This window comes from Takifugu flavidus, chromosome 21 (genome assembly GCF_003711565.1).
Source record: "Takifugu flavidus isolate HTHZ2018 chromosome 21, ASM371156v2, whole genome shotgun sequence".
Taxonomy (NCBI): domain Eukaryota; kingdom Metazoa; phylum Chordata; class Actinopteri; order Tetraodontiformes; family Tetraodontidae; genus Takifugu; species Takifugu flavidus.
In genome coordinates this window covers 1221899-1245596 of record NC_079540.1, presented here as the reverse complement: position 1 = coordinate 1245596, position 23698 = coordinate 1221899, and the positions used below count along the sequence as shown (strand labels likewise).

At 46.7% G+C, this 23698-nt stretch overlaps 1 protein-coding gene across 4 annotated transcripts in view; it reads right to left on the bottom strand.

The window, feature by feature from the left end:
- The window catches only part of LOC130518237 (potassium voltage-gated channel subfamily KQT member 4), a 27370-nt gene extending 3672 nt beyond the window's left edge, over positions 1–23698 (bottom strand). The window contains exons 1-11 of one of the 4 annotated variants that reach the window (XM_057020678.1): positions 22750–23698; positions 8010–8100; positions 7079–7205; positions 6807–6982; positions 6321–6446; positions 6056–6166; positions 5881–5976; positions 5705–5793; positions 4930–5055; positions 2420–2649; positions 2248–2347 (exon numbers count right to left, since the gene is read on the bottom strand). In XM_057020678.1, coding sequence (XP_056876658.1) covers positions 2248–2347; positions 2420–2649; positions 4930–5055; positions 5705–5793; positions 5881–5976; positions 6056–6166; positions 6321–6446; positions 6807–6982; positions 7079–7205; positions 8010–8100; positions 22750–23051 — 1574 coding nt within the window. In that variant the 5' untranslated portion in view covers positions 23052–23698. The remainder of the gene's footprint in view (positions 1–2247; positions 2348–2419; positions 2650–4929; positions 5056–5704; positions 5794–5880; positions 5977–6055; positions 6167–6320; positions 6447–6806; positions 6983–7078; positions 7206–8009; positions 8101–22749) is intronic. The other 3 variants (XM_057020679.1, XM_057020680.1, XM_057020681.1) reach the window with 3 other exon arrangements.

The following is a 23698-nucleotide window of genomic DNA, read 5'->3' as shown; positions in this document are numbered from 1 at the left end:
TAATGGGCGTCTCATCCCTGTTTCTTTTTTTAACCCTAACCCTAAGATGACAGCTGTGAGGGTGCCACTGGTGAACCACAGCTGTGAAGATGAGGCCAAAGGTCAACAACATCTGCAATAGCAGAATGGTGACGTCGCAATTCTACGCCCAGTGAATGCATCATTGACGGCATCGGCAGTCAAGATGGTGACACGTGCAAATGGAGAGCAGGGGGGAGGGGGGTTGTGTGTGTGTGTGAGTGTGAGTGTGGGTGTGTGTGTTTGTGGGTGGGTGTGGGTGTGTAGGAGGGGTGGTTACATTGAAGTTCTTCTAAGTTCTTCAGAGAAAACGTCAGGCAGCCACATTTCTACAAAGCAAAAATAGAAAGCCAAAGATGCAAACACACACGTGCATGCACACACATACACACACACACACACACACACACACACACACACACACACTCGCACACACAGGTGAAATCTGAACTCTGGCGAGAGGTCAGCCTCAGAAATAACCATTGTAACCTTTGTTGAAGAGTGCACCGCTTGCATTTGCAGGAGCCGTGCACACCTCATGATTTTGCGGGATGTTCGGCTGCAGCAACAAAGGGGGGAGGGGGGTGGGGGGGTCCAGCAGCTGGTGGTGCAGCAGCTCCCCCACATGCAGCACTCTGCTTCTTGATGACTCCTGTATTTGGAGCTATTTTTGCAGGAAGTCTTTTTCTTATTTTGCAGGTAGGTGCAGATTTTTTTTGCCAAGATGGATCTCAGGTGTGGGTAAAAGCAAAGATCGGAGAAATGAGGGTGGGGGCTTTTGATATAGAACCTTCAAGGCTTTTAAAAAAAAATCTTTAGATGTGCTGACGCTTTTTCTCTGCTTAAAAAGCATAAAAACCAAATCCACCCTGGATAACCACAGGGCAACAGTCACTGCTATAGCTGGGACAGGAAGCAAACACATTCCTGGAACACCTGGATGAACACAAAAGTCTCACCTGTGTCCTCCGAACATCTTCGTGGGCTCTCACAAATTTAGCATGAATATTAAAGTGAAAACAATAAGGGGAAGTTGTGAACTGTAAAGCTGGGGAAAAGAATGCTGTGTGTGTGAAAGAGAGTGTGTGTATGAGCGCGAGAAGCACCTGCTGTTGATACACCTGTGTGATCTGAAGGAACTTTCTCCCTCTCCTCCCATCTATTATCTGCAGCTGCGCTCCGAACCATCTCGCCGAGTCACATGTGAACCAAAGGGATGAGAACATACATCTGATATCCAATTTAAAAGCCAAGATGAGGTTTGTTCTCTACACATCTGGCAGACCGATTCCTGACCAAACTAAAATTTAATAAGGTCGACGGAATCTTCATGTACATGTTTTTGGAGCCCTACAAAGATAATGGCATTAAGAAAGCATGAATAGAATCTCCTGAATGGCTGCAAACCCCTTGACGATATCCTTATGTGACTCCTGACAGGTTTACAGCCGCCAGGACGTCCTCGCGCGCTGTTTATTTCCACACAGACGCGTGCTACCTTCAAGAGCTCCGCTTGAAACCACGTGGACAGTTTCATGCTGCGGTGAGTAATGTGGCGAAGGAAACGGCTCTGACATCGAGGGCCGCCACACTCAATCGCCACCATCCGAGCTGCTCGAATCTCCCTGGAGAGCATCGGCGGACAGATGTTTGCTAACGGAGGTTTTGTGGGGTTTTTTTCCCCACATCAGTTAAAAACCTCTACACACGCTGTTGTGGGTGGTTGAGAAAGCGAGTCTGTTTGAGATAGTTCTGGGATGTGGATATCAGCGTATAATCGATGGCTATCACACAGACCAATATGATTAGTTTTAAAAGCTGGAATGTATTAGCTCTGTGTGTTAGTGTACACACGTGTACATCTGTGTGTCTGAATAAGCAAAAGGTCACAGGGGAACTATTGATGCCTCTGCGAGGGTTCGGTTACCTCTTCCAAAGGGAGATTTTTAGCCCTGTTGGCTAAATCTGCTTACACAGGACCTATATGGGAGAGCAGTATGTTGTTCGCCCATTAACACCCGCTGTAAATACCACGAGGTGCGAAGGTTGTTTATCTTAAAGTGACCTTATTATGACCTCACTAAAGGGGGCCTCTGCGCGGTTTGTTATTGCGGGTAAATGTTTCATCTGAGGCAGAGGTTCAACACTTAAAAAGTAAAAATCAATATACTATCTGACGACACTGAATCAAATGGACCCAGATTTGAATGCAATGCGCTCTGGACTCACCTGACCGCTCGGATGAGGGTCTTCACCGCAGGAATAACCTCCTCCATGGCCATGTCACAGTACGGTTTGTCCTCCGTGCTGTCCTCCCCAACCCCCTCCACTGTGGAGACAGAGGGACAAATTGTTATTACACTGAAACTGTCCCTGCTGTTTACACCGGTTCGATAAATACCATCGGCAGGCGGACGCGGCTTCAGCCGAAGGGACGTTCGAAAGCGGGTGCGGTCGTTAAAGCTCCAGCTCTTCTGGACCTTCCCCGGGCTCGTGGGGTCGGGGACGTTCTCCTGGCTGGGGGAGCGGCGCACGTTGGAGCCAGGGGGCAGCGGCGAAGCCTTGCTCCGGATGGTCTGAGACGAGCGGGAATTGTTCATCCGGATCCGATCCCGGAAGCCGATTTTACTGCTGACAGCGAAGGGGAAAAGCACTTAAACACTCGGAGGAGCAGGTTTAGATGTCTTCAATGATCAGAAACGTCTGTAGGAGGAGTTCTGATATGGTAAACAGCACACATGGACCCTCTCTAAAGGCAAAACCAACGTTCTGTCTCAGTGATAGACGGACTTATCACGAAGGCCGCTCCACCGCAGCGACCCGTCCATGTTGCATTTTCTGCCTTTTTAATGTGCATAACTTAATACCTGATTCAGCACCATCAGACTGATTCTGCTGATATGGCAGAAAATGAGGAAGTATTTTTAATATAAAGTCTCTAATTCAGGGAACATTCGATGACTCGCAGGAGCCACAGCACTTCAGTAGGGGGAGGTCATCTATTTACATCAAGGCATTAAGGTGAACATTCTTGAGTTATAACAGATTAGCTCTAATATAGAACACCCTCTTATAGCACCGCTGCTGCTGGGTGTCTTTCATGTTCACGCACCAAGGAGCAATTCCTGTTCAGTCCTTCAATCCGGCCTTTCTACAATCACATACCCTCTGCTGTGCGTGTTACATTTAAATAAAATATGTAGGAGCAAAAAGGATATGAGCGGAAACACCTGAAAGGTTTTCAGGTAATAAACATCAGGGGACAATAGGTGGAACAAGCTCGCATGCTTGCTGGGAGAAGAAGTCGGCCGCATTCCAGACCGAGCTTCCGTGATTGGCAATGAAACGCAGATAAAATGCCGCATGCAAACATTTTATGCATTAAAAGCTTTCAAAGTACAACACAAACATGCCGATGGTGCGTAAAGGTTGGCGCCATATGATGAGGAAAAAGCATGCAGGAGCGTTTTAGCCTTCTCCCCGAGAAGGAACGAAGCAATCAGCCGATCTGAAGCCAAGTCCAGAGCGGGGAAACTCTTTAGACTTTAGCTTCCTTCAGCGACATCTGATTCCCTCGCGTGCAACTGCTGACGTCTTTCACGCGTGCCAGGAAATAAAACACATCGTTTTCAACGCGTTTCATTGTCGTTTTCAGACAACATCGAACCTGACTCGAGGTTCTCTGGAAAGAGTTCAGGAAGGAGCAGCACTGCACCAGCAAGATTCACTCACATTTGTGGACCAGAGTCCAGAACATTTAAGCAGTAACAGCTGGAATATTCAAATTATCCGGGACAGCGGCGTGCTTTATTCTATTTTTCGTTATGGATGCTTTATAACAAAAAACAGAGATTTTTGAAAACAAATGACTGCACTGATCCACAAAATGGTGAGTGTTTTCAGGCAGGCTGAGCGGATTGTGTGTGTTAAAGGAGGACTGATGTTATTGATTGGTAATGTTTCAGCGTGCCCCCGTGCACAGGCCCGGAGCCGTGGATACCTCTGCTTGCGGCCAGCGTGAATCCGGAAGAGACCCCGTTTTTTAGAAAGGAGCTGACTGAGAAGACACACAAGTCAGAGGGAGAGAGGGTGAGGGGAGGGGGAGGAGTGGAAGAAGGGGTGGGACGGTGAAAGAGGACAGGAAGTCCTGGGACACACTCTGGGAACATGGTGGAGGCGTGAGGTGTGATGTCTCAATACTCCAAAGCCCCCTAATCTGTCCTAACCTTGTGTCCTCGAGGTTTATGAGAGGCAGTTTTGGACTATGGAGACAGTGATAAGGTGAAGGTTCATGCGCCTGTGGCACGTTTCACCTGAGCATACGTATCATGGAGTGGCAGCAGCTGCTCTGAACAATAACAGTAAGTTTACAGTCGTCTCGACAGATCTATGAAGTCCTACACTCATCTTTATTAGAGTTTCTATTAAAGAGGTCGGTAGAGTTTCCTGCAGCAAATCCTCTCTAATGACTGACAGAGATCAGTGAGAAGGTCTCTGGATCTAAGGAACGAACCTGCGTGGACCCTCTGCCTTCCTGAGAGCAGATGAAGGATGGTGGATGGAGGATGGGCAGCATGGAGAAGAGCAGATGGAAGGGGAACGGAAAATGAAGACATGAAGATGGAACCAGTGAGTCAACAATGGGAGATGGAGCAGTTGAGCAAGTATGAGCTAAGCAGACAAAGATGTAAAGCAGCAGTGTGGGGAGGGGGAGGAGGGGGGGCGTCTGCAACACAGTGGTCTCAGATCAGCATTAGTGAGACATTAATAGACACATTCATGCACAAAAAAGATCTGTACACACTCGTCTGTTCTTGGAACACCTCCTGAATGCGTGTGAGGGTGAGTAGTCGTAGGACTGGCTGTCTGGGTGTAGTGGAGTAGGCTGTATGAAGGCAGTGGGGTGCATACCTGTCCCCCGACAGGTAGGGGGAGCTGTAGGGCCACAGCCCAGACAACAGCGTATGGTAGGAGTTGTGGAGAACCTTCTTGGTGTTACGCTGTCGCTGGAGGTGACTGAACAGTAGCGTCAGTTCTCTGACAGCCCACGTGCACAAATAAACACATGAAGAACACATGACAAATAAACAAAAGAAACCCAACAAAATATGAAGAACTCACACAAAGGCCAAATCAATGGTCCAAACACTCAAAAGAAGAGGGATACTTAGGGGAAATAAGATGAGTTGAGATGCACCCATCTGCTGTCACAATACTCTCAAGCTTTGCTGAATTAAACTAAAATAATTTGTACTTGAGCAGAACAATGAACAAACACACAAAAAAGTTTATCATTAGATCGTTGCCTCTATAAGCAAAAATGTTCTGAGATTGAATTTTTCACTTTAATTTACCCTCTCCTTTTAAGCACATAACAATTAGTCAAATTAATACATAAAGGTAAAGAATAAGAAACCACTGTGCAGAAAAAAAAAAAAATGAAATCAATCCTAATGGACTGGACCAAAAACTGAATCAAGAAATTGCAAATTAAATATTAAAAACACCACTTTCAAGACCCTCTGGACCCAATGTGTAGTGGATATGTGAGTGGGACCAATACAAAGTAACGCCAGTAGTTGAGTCGAGTTCTGCCAGAGACCTCTTACATCTCTGTCTGCATATATGCACATGCCACAGCTCCAGCATGATTCCTCTCTGAGCTGAAGCTAATAGAAGAGCTTACCTGAACGAAGGCAGCATGCTGTCATAGAAGTACCATGTGGCTGTAAGGTAGGAGTGACTGGCGTCTGTAGAGTAGAGACGCCATGCAGCCTGTAGGAAGACAAAGTTCAGTAAAGTTAAAGTTAAAGTTCAGATCTGCTGTTATGTTATTTTGAAAAGGAACCCTGCAGCTGTCACCTGTATCAGGTTGGCAGCAGGCATCCTCCTCTTCTCAAAGTGCTTCTGCCGGTGCTGCTCCTGCACCTTCAAGGCGAAGCCCGACCCCAGGATTCCCTGAGGGTTGTGGATCGCGAGAAGATGTGTGATTGTGATGCCCGCGTGTAAATATCCAGTGTGAATGCCAGAAGCTTACAGCAGGCAGAGCGAAGAAGGAGACTCCCAGGAGAGCAAAGCCGGCAGCGAGCAGTCGTCCCTGCCAGGTACGAGGGGTCTTATCGCCGTAACCGATAGTAGTTAGTGTAATCTGGATGGGTCAAAGATAAAGATTAAATGCCATGAAAGGTCAAAAAAGCACTGATTTTGTGCTCTTGATCGCATGTATGAATGTGTCCATATTTGCAAGGACAGCGTGCTTTACTTCTTCAACAGACACATCGTGCGCATCGTGCAGTACTCACAGTCCCCCACCAGAGGGAGTCTGCATAGGTGTTAAAGTCTGTGTTGACGTCCTTCTCTACCAGGTAGACAAAGAAGGAGGCAAAGATCAGGACCAGAAAGCCTATGTACCAAGCAGTAATCAACTCCTGAGAGACACACAAGCAAAGACAGATATTACTCACACCTGTCAGCAGGAGCAGCTCCATCTTTACTTGCCACCATGTCATCATTATTGGCTAAATTCCCATCATCCCCATCACATTTAGCTCCTACTTTGACTCAGCAGGGAGTTTCTGCTTACACGAACAGCTGATGCATCAATTTATCATCATCACCACTGTCTAATTTTGTTGTAAAGTCAAACGGGCTCCGTAATGTAATGAGGTAGCAGGTGGACATCATTGGACTTGCCGCAACCATGTGAACATAACATGGATGTTACTTTTTACTATTGTCTGTCCTCAAAAAGTGTGTTTTTTCTGGAAGACTGCGCTGAACATTCCCACCTTGCTGTGAGCGTAAACGACCGAGCCGAGAAGTTTCCAGGTGCCTCCGCGCCGGTCCATGCGAACCATGCGTAAGATCTGCAGGAAGCGCATGCTCCGCAGGGCTGACGTGGCGAAAATGTTACCCTGCGTCCCCGCTGCTATCACCGCCAGTGACGGCACAAACACGATCAAGTCTGTGAGTAAGACGAGCAGAAAGGAGAAAGTGGAGAAAGTGGTTATTGTGGGAGCGGACTTCGCCGTTCTGACAGTAAGTCGGGGAAGGCGCGTACCTATGACACAGAAGGGCTTTCTGGCAAATCTCAGCCTTCCCTGCCATCCTCGATATCTGCAGCAACAGCCGGCTGCCCAGATCCTGATGAAGTACTCCAGTCCAAACACGACAATCATCACAAACTCCTGGAAATCACACACATGCAACAGCCACGTGAAAGAGGTGTGTGACAGATCCCCTAAACATCAGTTTGACCACAGCTGATGTGAGTAGTTTAAGCCCAATAAAATTTAAAAACAGCTGTAGTTTTCAAATTCAGACGATGCTTTTGGAAGCATCACGCTTTAGTGTACTGTATTCAAGGCTAAGTACATTAAAAATGAACTGATTGCAGTGTTCGTGTTGAATATAAAAACCTCACATATGTCTTCTATGCAAACTAACAAGTCTTTGCTCAGCACATCAATCGTCTCCCACAGTTTGTCTGTCTTGCTTTCAGGTTTTTAGACCCTACAGACAGTTTAAGAAGCAATCTGTCATTAGAACAAATGTTCATGTGAGTAAAGTCCACTAATGGCTGATTTCCTGATAATGGCTGGACGATTGATCGAAAGAGCCGACCGAGGGAACGTCAAGAATCCCACTATTAAATCACTCATGGACTGGAGCAAGGTGGGGAGACAGTGTGTGAGACGGGCTCTAAAGGAGAAAGCAGCCCATTAAAGCAGCCTGAGTGGAGGGGAGAGGGGTGGGGGATTATGGGATAGCTATTAGGATTAGTGGATCATGTCTGTGATTTCCTGCAAAGTCGACAACACCTGAATCCCCCCACCTGCTTACACGGCTGTCTGCGCCTCCACTGGCGAACAATTCAACACACACGCAAGCAGATATGGATACGGCGCAGGAAGTGAGGGGGCGTGGCATATGGGGGCGGGGGGGGGGGGGGGGGGACAGATGCTATAGCGGTCACATGAAAAGACTCTTACCAGGATGAAGAGTCCTTGGTTGGCAAACTTCTGGTGTTCGTGGATGGTCGAGAACACGGACAGCACCAAACAGCTGAACACCAGCAGGAAACTGAAAGGGACACATCAGACACTGAATTCATTCATTCATTCATTCATTCATTCAATATTAACGGGCTATAACTGACAGGAAACGAGCCTGTCACATCAGTAACACAAAGCATAATTAATCTAAACTTAAACTAAGAGCATATTCACAGCATGAAGGTCCGCTCGGCTCTATTTGTACGACACAAACCAGGGTTGCACTCAAGGAGGGTAGCGATCTCATGCACTTTGGACAGATTCATTATGTCTGGGAGCAGATATCGGAGTGAAGCTGCTCAGCTTGGAAGTTGGAATCATTCCATAGTGTTATAAACCACAGGAGCAAATCAGCAGTTTTGCTGTAGTTCTGTGCGTCAGAAGGCACGTGAGGAAAGTGAACCGAGCAAATTAACAATTGAAAGACAGAGGCCCTGCAGCTCTTGACAAAAGCGACTGCCCCACTTCAGTTTAAGACCTCCAGAATAAAACAACATCAATTGCTTTTATTTGCGTCGTCTGAAGTGCTCTCATGTTAGCATCAACACTGGCTGGGCTGCAACACTAGGGAGGTGAGAGGTCGCCACCGGATTACTGGTGAAATGAACTCAAGGTTAAAACAGAAACCCGTGTATTCTGTGTGAAGGGACACGTTTCTCCCAATGCACAGGACATTTATAATCCAGTTTCATTGCATTCACTTGCGGTTTGTTTTCATATTACATTGTCAAAGAAAGGTTTTCAAACTTAGTTTTCATAAATTACTGGCTAAATCTAATTTTATGTGTGTTGCACAAAGAGATAATTGTTCATGTTCACTCATATATGCAGGTGGCACTGCTACTATTACTGCTGCTATCGTGTGACCAGGTCTGGTGGCAGAACTTAATGTAGGATAAGGTCAGTTCAATTATATTAATCTTTATTTAAATAGCAACTGTCCAACCCGTCCCGAAGTGCTTCACAGAAACTCAGATCCTGACCCCAAATAAATATCAGTAGAAGGAGAAACTCCTTATTAACAGGAAGAAACCTTGAGCAGGACCAGGCTCATGGGGGGAGCTGATGGACGGCGAGTAAAGAAGGAGAAGTGGGGGGGCAGGCAGAGGAGAGAATAGACATACATCATACAGGCAAATAAATGTAAAGTAAATGTAAGTTATATTCCATCTTCTCTTATTCATTTGTCATTAATTTTCACTGAAATGTAAAAAAAAACAGGTTGGCCAATTATACTGGATATAACTGGAAAATGACGTATTACTGCTGTATTTAGCATCTGCAGGAGTGACTCAGTGTCATTAAGAGTGTAACATAAATTTGGGAGAAAGCTATATTCTGGAAAAAGGAGGCGATTGATGTATCCTGCCTGCCTGCCGAGCAATGAATGGCGAGCAGCAGCAGGCTTAGGCAGCAGCTGCTGGTCCAGCTGGTCCACATAGCTTAAAAGTAAAAGGACATTTGTTGGACACAACAGCTAAATCTCATGGTCAAACACAATGGCGCCCTTTCTTTCAATCAGAATGTGTTCGGAGGGTCAGTGTGAGAGCGGAAAGGAAAGGGCCCTCGCTACAAAGCTGCTTAGAGAAGTTCTGGTTCCAGTCCGACAAGAACACGTTCATACAAAGAGCGCAGAGAAACGGAAAACAGGAAGTGCACTTCGTAATTGTTGAAATGGCAATAATTCCAGAGCCTCGATGACGAGGATGGACATGGACCCACAAAAAAATGATGAAAAACACATTTCCGCATCTGGTAACGTTGCGTTCCCAGAGCACGGGTCCCTCGTTACTAAGGGCACCAGTCAGAACAAATATGACACAGCTCGGGCCGACCAGCAGCCCATGAAGGAGCAACGTCACCCACTGCTTTGGTTCCGTCTGCACACCCAGCCAGATGGCGGGTTACCACAAATAGAAAGACAAAGTAGGTCTTAAACTGCTGGAGACATAAACGGAATAAACACACGTCCCCAAATGACTACTGTGGATTTCAGTAAAGCATGAAAACACACAGACAGCATATCTTGTTTGTTCATCAGTCCGATAATATGCTGACCCGCTTGTCCGTCTCTGCCCCTCAATTACCTCAAAGTGTGTGTTTCTATAAGGAGGAGAGCAGTTTGGACAGCATTGCTCAGGTGGTGTTTTACAACACACTCACACACACACTCACAGCGTCCCCGAACACCAGACGAGTTATGGAAACAACCATTTATTTCAAATGTTTTCGTCTCCATGTAGGAACTTTTTCGCTGTCAGAAGGTTTTTGGAGACTGGAGCTGCTTTGGGGGTGAAGTTCTGAAAATTCCTGACATCATTAAATCCGAACCGGAAAAGAGGAGGAAAATGAATGCTTCTGTTGAAAAGCTGTTCCTCAAAGCAAAACAGCGCTTGTTTGCATTAGATATGGAGTTATTTATGTCATTATCAAGATAGCAAATGTTGTTTCCTGGAGAACCTGGGATCGTTTCTCAACTTCTGGATGGAAAAAAAGCAAAGATGACAACGACTGGCAGCAATGTCAGGCAGAGAAGTGGTGCAAACAACCAAATATTAAACTCTAGGCTACTTAATTATCTCCTTTTAAAGGATAGAGGGAGTAAGTTGGAACAAAAGCATCCCAATAAACTAGATGATAACTCCAGTGTAGGTCGGAGGTTTACTCTGTTATTAATTGCTCCCAAACTTTTGGAAAGAACGATCCTTCCTCAGCTCCACGCAGGATATCTGATTTTTCTAAAGAGGCCAAACAGACACAATTTGTCTCAATTTGTGGACAATGTGTGAGGACGGGCAAAATGCAAAGTAAGCAAAGAACAAAAGAAAGAACTATTATCATGGACATCTATACGGCTGCGCCTCCCACTGAACTGATGTTAAACAGAGAAATCCTCTGCTCACAGCTTGACTCTTGCTCCGGAAAGGTCCAGACAGCCAGACAACAAGTTAATGTACATCAGCCCACACAGCAACCTGATGGATTTTTAATAGAAGCAGGGCACGGTGCTTTTACTGCCATTTTCCAGTAAGTGTACATGTGTGAAACACCAAGATCAAGCATTACTTTGACTGGACTGTCAAAATATTTTAGCGAGATAAATAGCAATAACCAGTTCTAATAAACAAACAGGACTCTCTATACTTGTCTTGCTCTATCTGTGTGTGTGTGTGTGTGTGTGTGTGCGTGCGTGCGTGCGGCGTGCGTGCGTGCGCGCGCGTGCGTGCGTGCGTGCGTGCGTGCGTGCGTGCGCGTGCGTGCGTGCGTGCGTGCGTGCGTGCGTGCGTGTGTGTGTGTGTGTGTGTGTGTGTGTGTGTGTGTGCGTGCGTGTGTGTGTGTGTGTGTGTGTGTGGAGTACAGACACTACTAAGCGAAGCGGAGAATTCCTTATTGACTAAATCACAGTTTGGCAATGAGGCCAAGAAGAATTGAATTTTTCCCTTTGCCCCTACAAATTCCACTGGAGAAACAGTTTTCCCACTTTAGAGCGTTCATCTGCTCTCTGCGTGCTGAGTAGGGGAGTAGTGAATGAGTGTGTGTGACTTTGGGCACAGCAATGCTGTTTTAATCCACTTCAAACTGGAATATTTTTATTTCTTCCACCTTTTGTAGTAGCTACAACAGCATGAACACATTTCAGCAGGAGGTGGTGGAGCGGAGAAGATCTGACAGGCAGGGAGGGACGAGGTTGTGGATGGCTTTGAATGTATATAAGAGGTATATTCTGAATCTGATCTATGGATGGAGCTTGTTTGGTAAACTGAGGAGAAGGAAGTACAATAGTCATAGGCGGCAAAGCGGCAGTATACTCGATGCTACATAGGAGGAAATAGTCTGACCTGGTAATATTATTGATTTGTGAGTGAAGAAGACAATGAGCTGTCGAGCAGATATGATCAGATAGGAGAGGCAGGCGTGAGAGTGGAGAAGAACTAGAACTTTGACATGTCTGGAAGCAGGTGAAGGCCATCAAGACAAAGCAGCCACGTGTCTGTACCTAAACATGCTCATACGTGTGAGCGTGCGTGTATTCCTGGTGCCGTTTCTAATCAATGACGCTCCGACAACAGCTTTCAGGAATTGACCCTCACCCATACGCGTGCACAGAGGGAAGAATAAACATGCAAACACAGTGATTATTGAGCCACACCTTTGCACAAGGGCGTACGACAGGTAAACACTGAAGTCAGCTCAATCAGACGTTTATGTTAGGAAAGGAAGATGCGAAACCTCAGATGTAACCTTGGAAATGCAGCAGCGACCCGCATGTGCTCACCACACACAACCAACAAGCAGGAACAAACAAAGGAGAGCGTATTGAGCCTCGTGCACAGGTGAATAAAGAGAGGGTGGTGGGGAAGGAGGCCGGGCCCTCCAACCCTCCGCCTCCAGCTTCTTCATCTGGGACAAATAAAATCTTTTCCTAGCAGGAGGGACAAAAAGAAGACAAACCAATAAGAGATGAAGTGTGCTTCTTCACAGCAACAAAAAGAGCTGACTGGCCGATTTGGAGGCTACTGGCGCGCACCCCGGGAAGGGGGGCAGAGAGGGACGGGGATCCAGTCTAATGTGAGAGCGTCATGATCATGATAAATGTCCTCCCCCACCCCCCAGCATCCTTCAGGAATATTATATGATCAACAGAGAAGCGCGGGGCTGCGTTTAAGAGTTGGCATGCTGGAGTGCACCCCTGGCACAAGTACACCCCCCGAAACAAAATCCAAGTGATTTGCTATATTATATACACACACTTCACCGAGACACTCTCTTCTTTACACACGCAGGACTGCTGCTGATGTCTCAAACGTGCACACATTCACAAGGACGCCGAGACACGAGGCCCTTCAATGCATTCTGATTCTGGATGTTTTCCAAATCCACTTAAATGGCAAAATTTCCGATACATTTCAGTGGAAATTGCGCATTATTGAATCGTATTGGTGCACTGAAGCTGCAGCTGCACAGAGAAAACATGAGAGAGGAGGATATTAACGTTGCATCCTCAGTGGTTTTCATTTCCTGGAGCAGATAAGAATGTGTACATCATAGACCGCATGTTTTAGCAAGGCTGATGGTGGCAGAAGTTCAGGGCCTCGGTAGTCACATCAACAGTGTTAGTTCATGACACACACAAACCCCGCAAACAAAATCTGTGTGGGCACCCCGAGTTAAACATCATATAGGAGAATTAATGAAAAGTAAAGGACTTGGACTTGATGCTCACTGGTTTGCACTCATTTGGCTCTATGACCCTCTGCACATATGAGATACTAAATGCCACAGACTGAAATATGTGCAGCAGAGTCACATATCTATTCAGTAAATGGGGCAAATGAAAGTACAGCACAAAGGAAGCGGTGGGGAAAAGCACATGAGTGTGTGTGTGTGTATGAGAGAGAGAGAGTTGAAAACACATGAGTGTGTGTGTGTATGAGAGAGAGAGAGAGAGAGAGAGAGAAAGAGAGAGAGAGAGAGAATCCTGCACACTCTGGTGATATGTGGTGCTGTGTCTTGATGGTAATATCAGATGAGCGCGGTTTATGACACTGGGACAATTCGGTGTTAAATCGTCCACATAAATTATAGAAGATGGATGTGATTCATGTGCACACTATTGACATCAGTTGCTCACTAAGGTGGAAGAAATGGTAACCATCGTAAAGTCCTGGATAAAGTTATAATTAGCCGTTAATTCACCCCCCGACGCACACACGCACACATGCAACCTTCCTCCGCAGCCCCGCTCAGTATAATCCAGAGGACATTGTTCCTGATGCCGGGTCGTACTATGTGAAACTCGATGCTTGCGATGCAATCTGGTGGAGGCGAAGTGTGGAGAGAGGTCTGACATTTAGCTGGGGTGACACTGTTAGCAACGTTGTTAGCAGCCGCTAGCCAATTAGCACAGAGTGTAGGGGCTGCACCGCCAGTCCAATGCTGACATTTTCCCATTGAGGGGATTTAACCTTCATTCAGCTTGGCTCAGCAGGCTGACGGTGGGCACTAGCAAGAAGCATTTTGGGGAGCAATGGAGAAAGGCACTGTTAAATATGTATTTTATCCTAAAACCTTCCACAGAAACAGTTGCCAGTAGCACTCAGGACCCAACTGCGCAACTTACCAGAGGTTTATGAGAAGTGAACACTCACCTCTCACAGAACATATAAAGCTCTCACTCTGTTCCCCCCCTCCTTGACCGGGGCTACGACTGAATTTCTGGCCAATCATCATTACTCTGTGGCAGGTTTAATCTTGTTACCGTGAGAGCGGGGATCTCCAGTGATGGATTACAGAGGGTCAGGGGCATCTCTCGAGGATTGAGAAACAACAAAAAGAATGCGGTGGCTGTAATCTTTGAACCCGGGGTAATGGGATTGGCCCAGCAGTTTGACGCAGCGGGTGTGAGAAAGTGAGCCAGGGTCACACGCTGCCTCGGTGGTCAGCGGATCCAGAAGAGGAGCTGACAGGATTTAGAGAAGGGAATAATGGTGGCGGCATAGTTAAGGCTGCCGTTACTAATATGAAAAGGTCAAGGGGCGGTGAAGGGACTGTGTGAAAACCCAGGCCTAGCCTACACGATGAGCCATCTTTAGGCAAAGCCCATGATGCTAATGTTAGCACTGGTGCTGACCGAGGGGCTGCGTCCTGACCGTAACCGTTATCTGCGCCGTGATTAGAGCCAAACCCCGGTAGGCAGACCTGCCACCCCTCTCTGTCTAGTGTCAGCGCGCTGCCATCTCAGCTCTCCCCGGACAGACCCCGCTGTCTATGCTCGTGTTTGTGTAACCGTCAACGTCTTTATGTCGTGTGTAACAGCCAGACAGAGTCCAGAGCCGAGCGCACAAAAGAAAAAAGGCGCAGATCAGGCCCCGCTGAAGCCCTGTAAACACCATCATCACCCACACAAACATGCCACGTTGTTGCAGCAACTTCGCCGTCGGGTCAATCGCATTCGCAGCTCCAGCGTCAGCCGCAAACTAACTATTGCGCAATGCATCACTTCCCGAAAATAGAAAATAAAAAAGTCTGAAAAGTAGAAAGTCTACTTGAAGCGCTTGACCAATCTTTTGGTCATACTTTAGGGTTGTGGCTCCACAAATGTACACTTTGTTGTACAGATTTAATATTTATATTCAAGGTCTCACCTCGACAGCAAAAATCCGGACCTCCTCCTGTAATCGTTACCTTTCTCGGCTCCTCTCCCTTTATTCTTTCATCCTCCTTTGTCTAATTGTAAGAGAAGTAAAAGTGTGGTCAGATATGGGCTTCTCACCCTCCTGCTTTTTAACTCATTACAACCAATTAGGTGACTGGTCAAGGGAGGAGAAAGGTGGATGAGAGCAAAGAGATAATAGTCTTCTGAATTATTCATCCATTTGTCCGGTCTCATTCTCCCTCTGCCCCTCCTGCTCTCTCTTTGCTCTAAGATCCCCCGAATTACTGTCTCTTTCGCTCGTTTACACCTCTGTGGATGCAGATGTTCCAATCAAAATGCAGCTTTTTAATTCTGCAAAGCATAAACTGTAGGTGAGACGTTGAAGCCCTAAAGAACAGCTAGCGCCGTGTAAGTACGGATGTCAAGAAAAGAGGGAACACAGAGAATATAATGTAATATAAATAATAGAAATGTGGTGAGAAATGTAGCAGAGAAGCACGTGGACATGGAGATAATGAGAAAAAAATTCTGAGCGGGGACAGAAAGAGGTGGCTGCATAATGTATCGGATGGACGAGCGAGTCAAGAGGGACCAGAATGGAAAAGAGGGAGATGAGGTATCGTCTGTGAGGTCTCATCACACACTTGCTGACATCGCTTTAATGTCAGGGCCAAGTGAAGAGCAGTGGGTCCACTGACCAGCATGCACGTACACATACGTGCACACGCGGGGGACAGATTTACTATATGTTTATACACCAGTGTTGCGGAGCCCTCTGTGCACAGGGAGGGGAAAAAAAGACAAACTCACACAGAAACCCTGCATGACATCATGAAAATAAGGACGGATTGATGTGGCAGATTTATGCTTGTATTTACACGCTTTGTGCATTTCTGTACTTCTAAGAAGAAAAGACAGCGACTTCTCACCATCAATAACCCTTCATCAGTTAAAATCCTCAAAATAAAAGCACAGGAAATGAGCATCTGTTTATCGACCCATCCGCGCGCACGAGAGCGAGCTCGCAGGCCTTATAAATACTGTCCTACATTGTGATTTTGTTTGAGCGCTGTCTCCATGGCGCTGCTTCCTCACATGTTTATAGCGAGTGTCATTATAAATTAAATTGATCTTAACAGCGCTTAAGATGGGCCTCGCACGCGGGCGCAGGCGAGCAGGGACAACAGGGGAGGAAAGGCAGCGGGACCTGGGCTCTCCCACGATCCAGGAGCACAGAGACAGGCGGTACCGTCAGAGGACGACCGGGGGACAGAGCGAGCGTGGTCGCTGAGAAAAGGACAAAATCCTGATCAAAATGAGGCTGAACACATGTTTCTAGTGGACCAAGAATAAAAAAGAGAGAAACACCGTCGTACGCAGATATCAATCTTTCTTTATGTAGTTTAAATATACTTTAGTCTGTTATATTTATATCTTTAATGTTGACTTCCTGAACTTAGTTGAGCAATTATTTAACTGTAAATAAAATTGTCCTCATAAAGCGTATTAATATCAGCAGGAGCCTTTGAATCTATATTACTGATTTTGCTTTTAGGTGTTTTTTTCCAGCAATATGATGATGTACATTGAATTTCCGGGTGTTATTTGCCTCGTGGATTGTACCTCACACTGTCTCTGGAGCCCTCTTGGTTCTTTTTTATTACCTTTATCTTTAACAACACTGCCATCGTTCTGATGGAGACCAGCAAATATGATAAAAGGAAGCCTCTCCCACATTAGCGTAAACATGTTAATTCCTCATCAGTAAGTTTCCGCATTGTTCAGCTGATAAGCGTGCCGACGCAGCCTCTCACTGGGGTCAGGCCTTAAGTGAGCTCCATAATAGCAGGGCTAAACTTATTGATTTATGCTCCGGCTGACTTAAGGCATCCGCGCAGATGCTAACATCGGGCACATCCACCATCCCAAGACTGCTTTGATGGCCAGCGTCACGGGCAAGTTCACTGACGCGCCATGGTTTTGACATCCAGGGAACTGCGAAAGTCAGGGGAAATGTTCCCAGGGCTTGAGGCACGTTTCCAGTCAAGAGCACTGGGATTTACTGGCAGTGGTGGCTTGTTTTCACAGCAGGTTTCTGACAAACACTCAATCAAAACAGCTTATCATCGGAAGGGGAAATATGGATCAATTACCCTGAAGCAGATGACGTTCCAACACTGATGGTGCAGGCACAGGAGTTGTGGAGACAACTAAAAATTGTTTTTGGGGGATACGTTTAATCAGCATATTGACACAAAGTCTTAGATTAAGTTGAACCTGTGTTTATCTAAACAATAAAAAAACCTGTGAAACCAAGTCCAAATTTGCTCAATGCCTTCAACCTGTCATAATAAACTACTGGCATTTGTCTTTGACCCTATAAATATGCTTGTACAAACTACCAGTCCTTCATCTGTCACCACCATCTAAAAGCCAACAGTATCTGGAAAAAACAACCAAGAAGTCCTACCAGGCTCTTGCAATAATTTGATAAAGTTTATATTTTATCTAGAATCCATTGCATATTTTTCCTATTCTACTTCATTACTCAAACTGCTGGAAAAAAATGCCTTTAATCCTTTTTTAAGTACTCGAACATGTCCTGTACATACACATAGATTAGTCACACTCTGTCACATGATTTGCACTGATCAAGTATAGAAGCAAAAGGATGTGTTTCCCACCAAGAACAGAGGGAAAAAATCATGAGGGAGGCTGCATGTGCCTGTGTGTGCGTGTGTGTGTGTGTGTGTGTGTGTGTGTGTGTGCCTGTGTGTGTGTGTGCGTGTTTTCTTGTACTTGCTACATATTGAGAACCAAATAACTGATTCTAGTAGCAAAGTGAGGACATTTTGGGAAGTAAGGACATTTTGGCTGCTCCTGGCAACTTCAAAGGTTTGTTTGAGGGTGAAGACTTGGTTTTAAGGTTGAGGTCAGATTTGGGCCTAGGTTAGGGTTAGGATTAGGGTTGGGATGGTTAGGGTTAGGGCTCGTGGCTGGGTAATGTATAATGCCTTACGGGTGTCAACACAAAGATAGAACAACGAGGATGTGTGTGTGTGTGTGTGTGTGTGTGTGTGTGTGTGTGTGTGTGTGTGTGTGTGTGTGTGTTGTGTGTGTGTGTGTGTGTGTGTAAGAGAGAGAGAGAAAGAGGGAGATTGGGAGAGAAACTTGATTCTTGATTCCTGGGCAGCCTCCCCCCCCGGATACACATTTTGCAGTGAAAGTGGAAATGAATACAGGGACCAACCTCAGTTCCTCAGGGTCACTTCCTTTCCCCTCTCAGTGTCTCTGCCCTGCAGGGGTCAGACTGAAAGAGAGTGCTCCTGCAGGGGTGTCAGTAAACGAGCACATTCAAACTTCCCCCTCCTGCCCTTCTCCCTCTGTGTCACGCCGTCACCGTTGCGCCACAGGAAAAGTCAAGTCACAGTTAATCATAATTCCATAATATTGCTGCATCACTGTTGTAACTGTTGGGTTTCTGAGAAGAAAGGAGGAGGTAAAGACAGGTGGCGATGGAGGGAAGGGGGTGAAATGATGGAGGGGCGGGTGTGGGAGAGAGAGGGTGTGACAGAAGCATAAACGTGCCCTAATGAAGCAGAATTTACCCCTCGCAGAAAGGAAGAACCTGAAACCGTAGAAAGGTTCTCCCTCTCGATCCTCACCCCCTACCCCGTTTCTCTCCACCTTACTCATCAATAAATACCCCCGCGTGTGCTGAGTGCACAGCCGCACACAGCTATTTTCTGATTTTCATTACTCAGACTATTAATAATAAAAACAGGTGCGGCACCGAGTGACTCAGGGATTCGTTGGCTTTTTGGTTCGTTCTGTTCATTTTTTTTTAGCAGTTTTAGTGATTTTTTAGCTTCTTCTCTAATGTTGCAAAGCTGAAAATAGAGAAAAAGGCAGACGGGGCTGTTATCACGGCCCAGGTGGAAGAGCAAATCGTCCCGGATGGGGGTGGGGCAGGCGTAGACCTACAGGAGGAACACATTCCATCACAAAGCTGTGCGAGGTGAATGACTTTAATAATGTCAAAAAGGCAATTTAGCTTTAATGAAAAGCTTCCGAGCTGTGTACAGCACTATTAGCACAAAAGATGCGTGAAGAATTACCCATAATTCAAAGTGATTAGAGGGGTTATGGAAAACCTCCTGGAATCCCGTCGCAGGTCGTTTTCCCGGTACGTCTTTCGCAAACACTACGGCCGCCGTCGTCAAAGTGTAAACAAAATGTTTGGTGTGTTTATTGTGTCTCAAATACAAAGTTTTAAAACCTCATTGGGAGTTTTCACAAAGAAACTTTGCACCATTGAACTGCTAAAATTTCCCTTTTTAGCCTCCTTTAGGCTCTAGGGATCCAGGCCCATCTCCCCTGTGCTGACCGCTGCTCGTAGCTGGAAGATTACCTCCCATGTCAGGGTTTCGGTTCTTAAATGAAGCTGATTGTGGTTCACATTTGAGAATATGATATATGTTGGTGAAGCAGAAATGTAGAAGAAGGGGAAGAGACATTTTTGTAGGTTCCTCATCTAAATGATCTTCATGGTTGCTTCAGTTTGGTTTTTCTTTCCTTTATTATTGCGCAATCCCACCAGTGTGACTGAAGCTGGTTCTAGGCTAACGCTCCAAGTTATCTCCCTCAGGGGGGGGGTCAATAATACAAGACTGGTATATTTTCACCCTCCTCAGAGCCAGTCGATTACTCCGGCTGCTTGGCACAATCTCGGCTGCTGCTCCTCTGTTTTAAACGGTGAAATTATATCAATCCAGACTCGCCAGCCAAAGTCAAGGAGCAATCCAGGCGTTGGTTGGTGACATTGTGTTTGGCACCATGTGGTCTCATTTCGAAGCAGAGTTCGTTCACCGTAAACCCCCCCTGTTGGGATGAATTACTGAGGACCTCATGTGATGTCTATATGTGGCGCTGACGGTGGTGTAAATGGGCTGGGGGTTAAAGGTGAGGAGAAACACTGAAACGATCCCTCTGCATGTTGGCGGTCATCTGCCAAGCAAACACCAGGTTTACACAGAGATGTGCACACGCGCACACGTGCACACCCGCATGTGGGGAAACATATAGATCCCCAAACAGAAAATGAATCTCAAGGGGTTTTAGCCCTTAGACTCCAGGATATAATTGTGATATTTTAAGAACTTTTCCACAGAAATGATTCTATACTTTAAATATCTTCCAGTTGAATATTAATCAACTTATTGGGTCAAACATTTTAGTTGCAGTATGAACAAATTCATTTCTGCTACATGTGTTGTCCAGGCTTAGTTAAACGCCGATGAAATCAAGAGATTTGAAAAGGTTAAAAGGAAAAAAAAGAGGCTGGCTAATCTGTTATTTAAGGTTTAAACTCCAGGTTTAAAGTTTAGCTTCTGAAACGTCCCTGATCTGTAATCAGCAGTAGCTCCATCTTATCATGAGTGCACAAAAACAAAAGTCTGATGGTGAAATCCAAACTTCTTCGACAGTATTTACGAAACATCATGACATTAACGTCCCTGTCAAGGTGATATGTGCGATGCACATGAAGAAATGAATGGTGGACGGTAACGGGACACCTTGCTTTTACGCATATATAAATGTTTCATGTGGACCACGGTTAGATACAGAAGATGTTTTTTAAGGGAGGGAGAGCAGAGGATATCTGCTGCTGATTTCAGTCAGGCAAAGAGACAAATTCAGGGGGATAAAGAGACCTCGGAACTTTTACTGTAACAAGCGTGCTGTGTTTCAAAGGTGTGGACTGAAAAACACAAAGAACCCAAATTGTCATAGCAACCGAGTGGAAAAAGGGCACCTGTGGTCTTTTCTTTGAGGTTACAGGAACATGTGAACCCTGTTTAGGATGCTAAACCAAGAATCTTATGTAAGAGAGCAAGCTGCCGCTCTGAGGATGCCGTTTCTGTGCAGCTGCCACGGCTGCGGTGTACAGTGGAGGCGTTTCAGCTGAGCTGTTCAGACTTCTTTCTACACCTACTCCAGCAGACACCTGTGTTGAGAGGCTCTCTAGAAGCCGTGCACGTGTCCCGACGGCTCCCATTACGATACGCGGCTAATTAAAGGATCAGGGGGAAGTTAACCTAAGCGACCTGCAGCGGTGCATGTGGCCCAACTTCATTATAATAGATCAACACCGCCTTAATTGAGTGTCGCCGTGCGGTACGTCTTCCTCACGAAAAGGGGAGGCTCCCAGGGAGGTGGGCATTGTGTCAAAGTAAAGGTTTTCTAAAAAAAAAAAAAGGAACATTGTTAGAACAGTGACATAAAACAAGCCATCACGGAGGTGGCTGGCTACTAAAGCTGTGGCATCTGAAACGCGATCTGTGCGCCTCGGAGCCGTCGCCCTGCCTTCCCCGATGAAGAAATAACAACAGGGGCGCCGCCATCGGCTCTGACACCCGCTCGCTCGCGTCGGTAGAAATGCCACCGGCGGCAACCGCTGTCACCTGCCCGAGGCTGTGGGTCTTAACGAGGGGGCGCACTGGGCCTGGAGCGTGACGCGCGGCTCAGAGTGCGAGCTGCAGACACGTTTCCAGGTCCCGGGAGGAAGGAAGAAGCAGGCAGAAGTGAAAGGGGTGCAACTCAAAATGAGACTGAGCTTATCTGACCAAGCAGAAGTATATGGTGGAGGCTCGTGGCTCAACAGTGGGGTTTCCCTGTGCTATAAACATACGATGGCACTGGCAGTGAGACCACTGGGCTTATATAAACAATGACACATAAAGAATGGCCAAGAGTCCCCAGAGGATGGCAGCTGCTGGTGGCGCGCGACATTGTAAAAAAGATCGACTGAAATCAAAAGAAACTGCGAGACTCTTTCAGGATTTCTTCTGGAAATTCAAATAAGAGAGGGTCGCTCCTGCACGCTGCGGCAGTCCCAGGAAGCGGCTCTGAAGAGCCACCAGTGAGCTCATAGTTTTCCAGTGTTTACATCTTGCCTACATTATAGAACATATGGCCCTTGGGTACTTAAAAAGCCCTGACAGAATAGTTCAGTAAAGGGAACCGCTCCAGCTTGAGGACTATGTTTAGTGCATGTGTGGATTTGGTGAGTTAAAAAAGCAGTCAGACAGGCCTTTATGAGTTCGTAACTGCTTATGTATTATTTATTTACACCGGCCAGAAAAGTGCTACAGCCAACCAAGGGAGTCGATTTTGTCTACTGTGACATGAAAAATGCAGCGTCCTTTATTTGAGTGGGCGACTATCGGCAGGCATGGACGCAAAACCAGATTTAGAAATTTACCCCCTTAGAATTTCGGTCAAATCGAACTAGCTTCTCTCCTGGGGGGTTCTACAGAGAGAAACACGGAGAAAATGAGCACACGGGCCCGTGCTGTGATGCTGTATTGCTTCTAACTGCTGCATAAGCAACTCTGCGTGGCTTGATTGTATAGCGCAGTATATGGCTGATTTTTCTGATTATAGAAAAGTGATACCGGAACCACGGGGAGTGTTGTTATAACTTGGGCACTGCTCCGTTACTGGTGTGGGGACACTTACTTGAATGCATGGTAGATGAAAGCGAATCCTCTGGGTCTCTCCAGCACGTTGTACAAAAAGTTTTGCAACTTTCTGAAGCGTTTGCTTGACGCGGATGTGTTGGCGCGGGGTCCGGGCGGCCCTGGCAGCGGGGTGCCCAGGAGACCCGTGCGGTGAGACGGGTGCCCGCGCTCCGGCGTGGACGGTTCGCTCCTCTCTGTGTGGACGGCGGTGAGAGCCACAAACTCGACGCGTCGGTCATCGTCGGGAGCCGGGGGCGCCAGCATTCTGATGCCGCCGTTGTTCGACGGGCTTCCTAACATCCCGATCCTTGCGCGGTCACGAACTGGCACTTCTCACTGGAGCCCACGGCAAAGTTTTGACCGATCCATTGTCCGGTCCTTGTTGACTTTTACGCGTTCCAAAAACGACTCGGTGCGACGGCTTTTCTGCTCGATTTGAAAAGTTATCTGTAAATGAAGCCGCGGTCGCCAGAGAAAAGACGCACAAAAGTTGAGAACATGCGCCGCACTGGAGCGCAGCCGTCGGAGATCATTGTCCAGAATCAGAAGTGAGAGACGGCATTCGTACCGACTACAAGAAAACCTAAAGTTTCAGCTGCCATCACTTAACCCTTCTGCCGTAAACGCGTCCAGCATTCTGTTGTAAATAAGTAAAGTAAAGAAAGCGAGAAGGCGTGTAAATCGGTCTCCTCTGATTCCAACTACAGCACACAAGGTCCGCTCATCAAGTTTGTTTGCAGAGTTGTGTCTGTCAGAAAGAGGCTCGCCGCGGTTGATGTCATCCGCCTGCGCTCTTCTCCGTGCGCGTCTCACTGGTCCAGCACGCTTTCGTCCCGGCAGGCGGGGTGGAGAGCGCACCAGTCAAGACCACGGCGCTGACTGGAAGACTCAGAGGAGCGGGAATGATGGCTCGTCTGCGCGCGTCTGGCGTGGAGAGGGGGAAACAC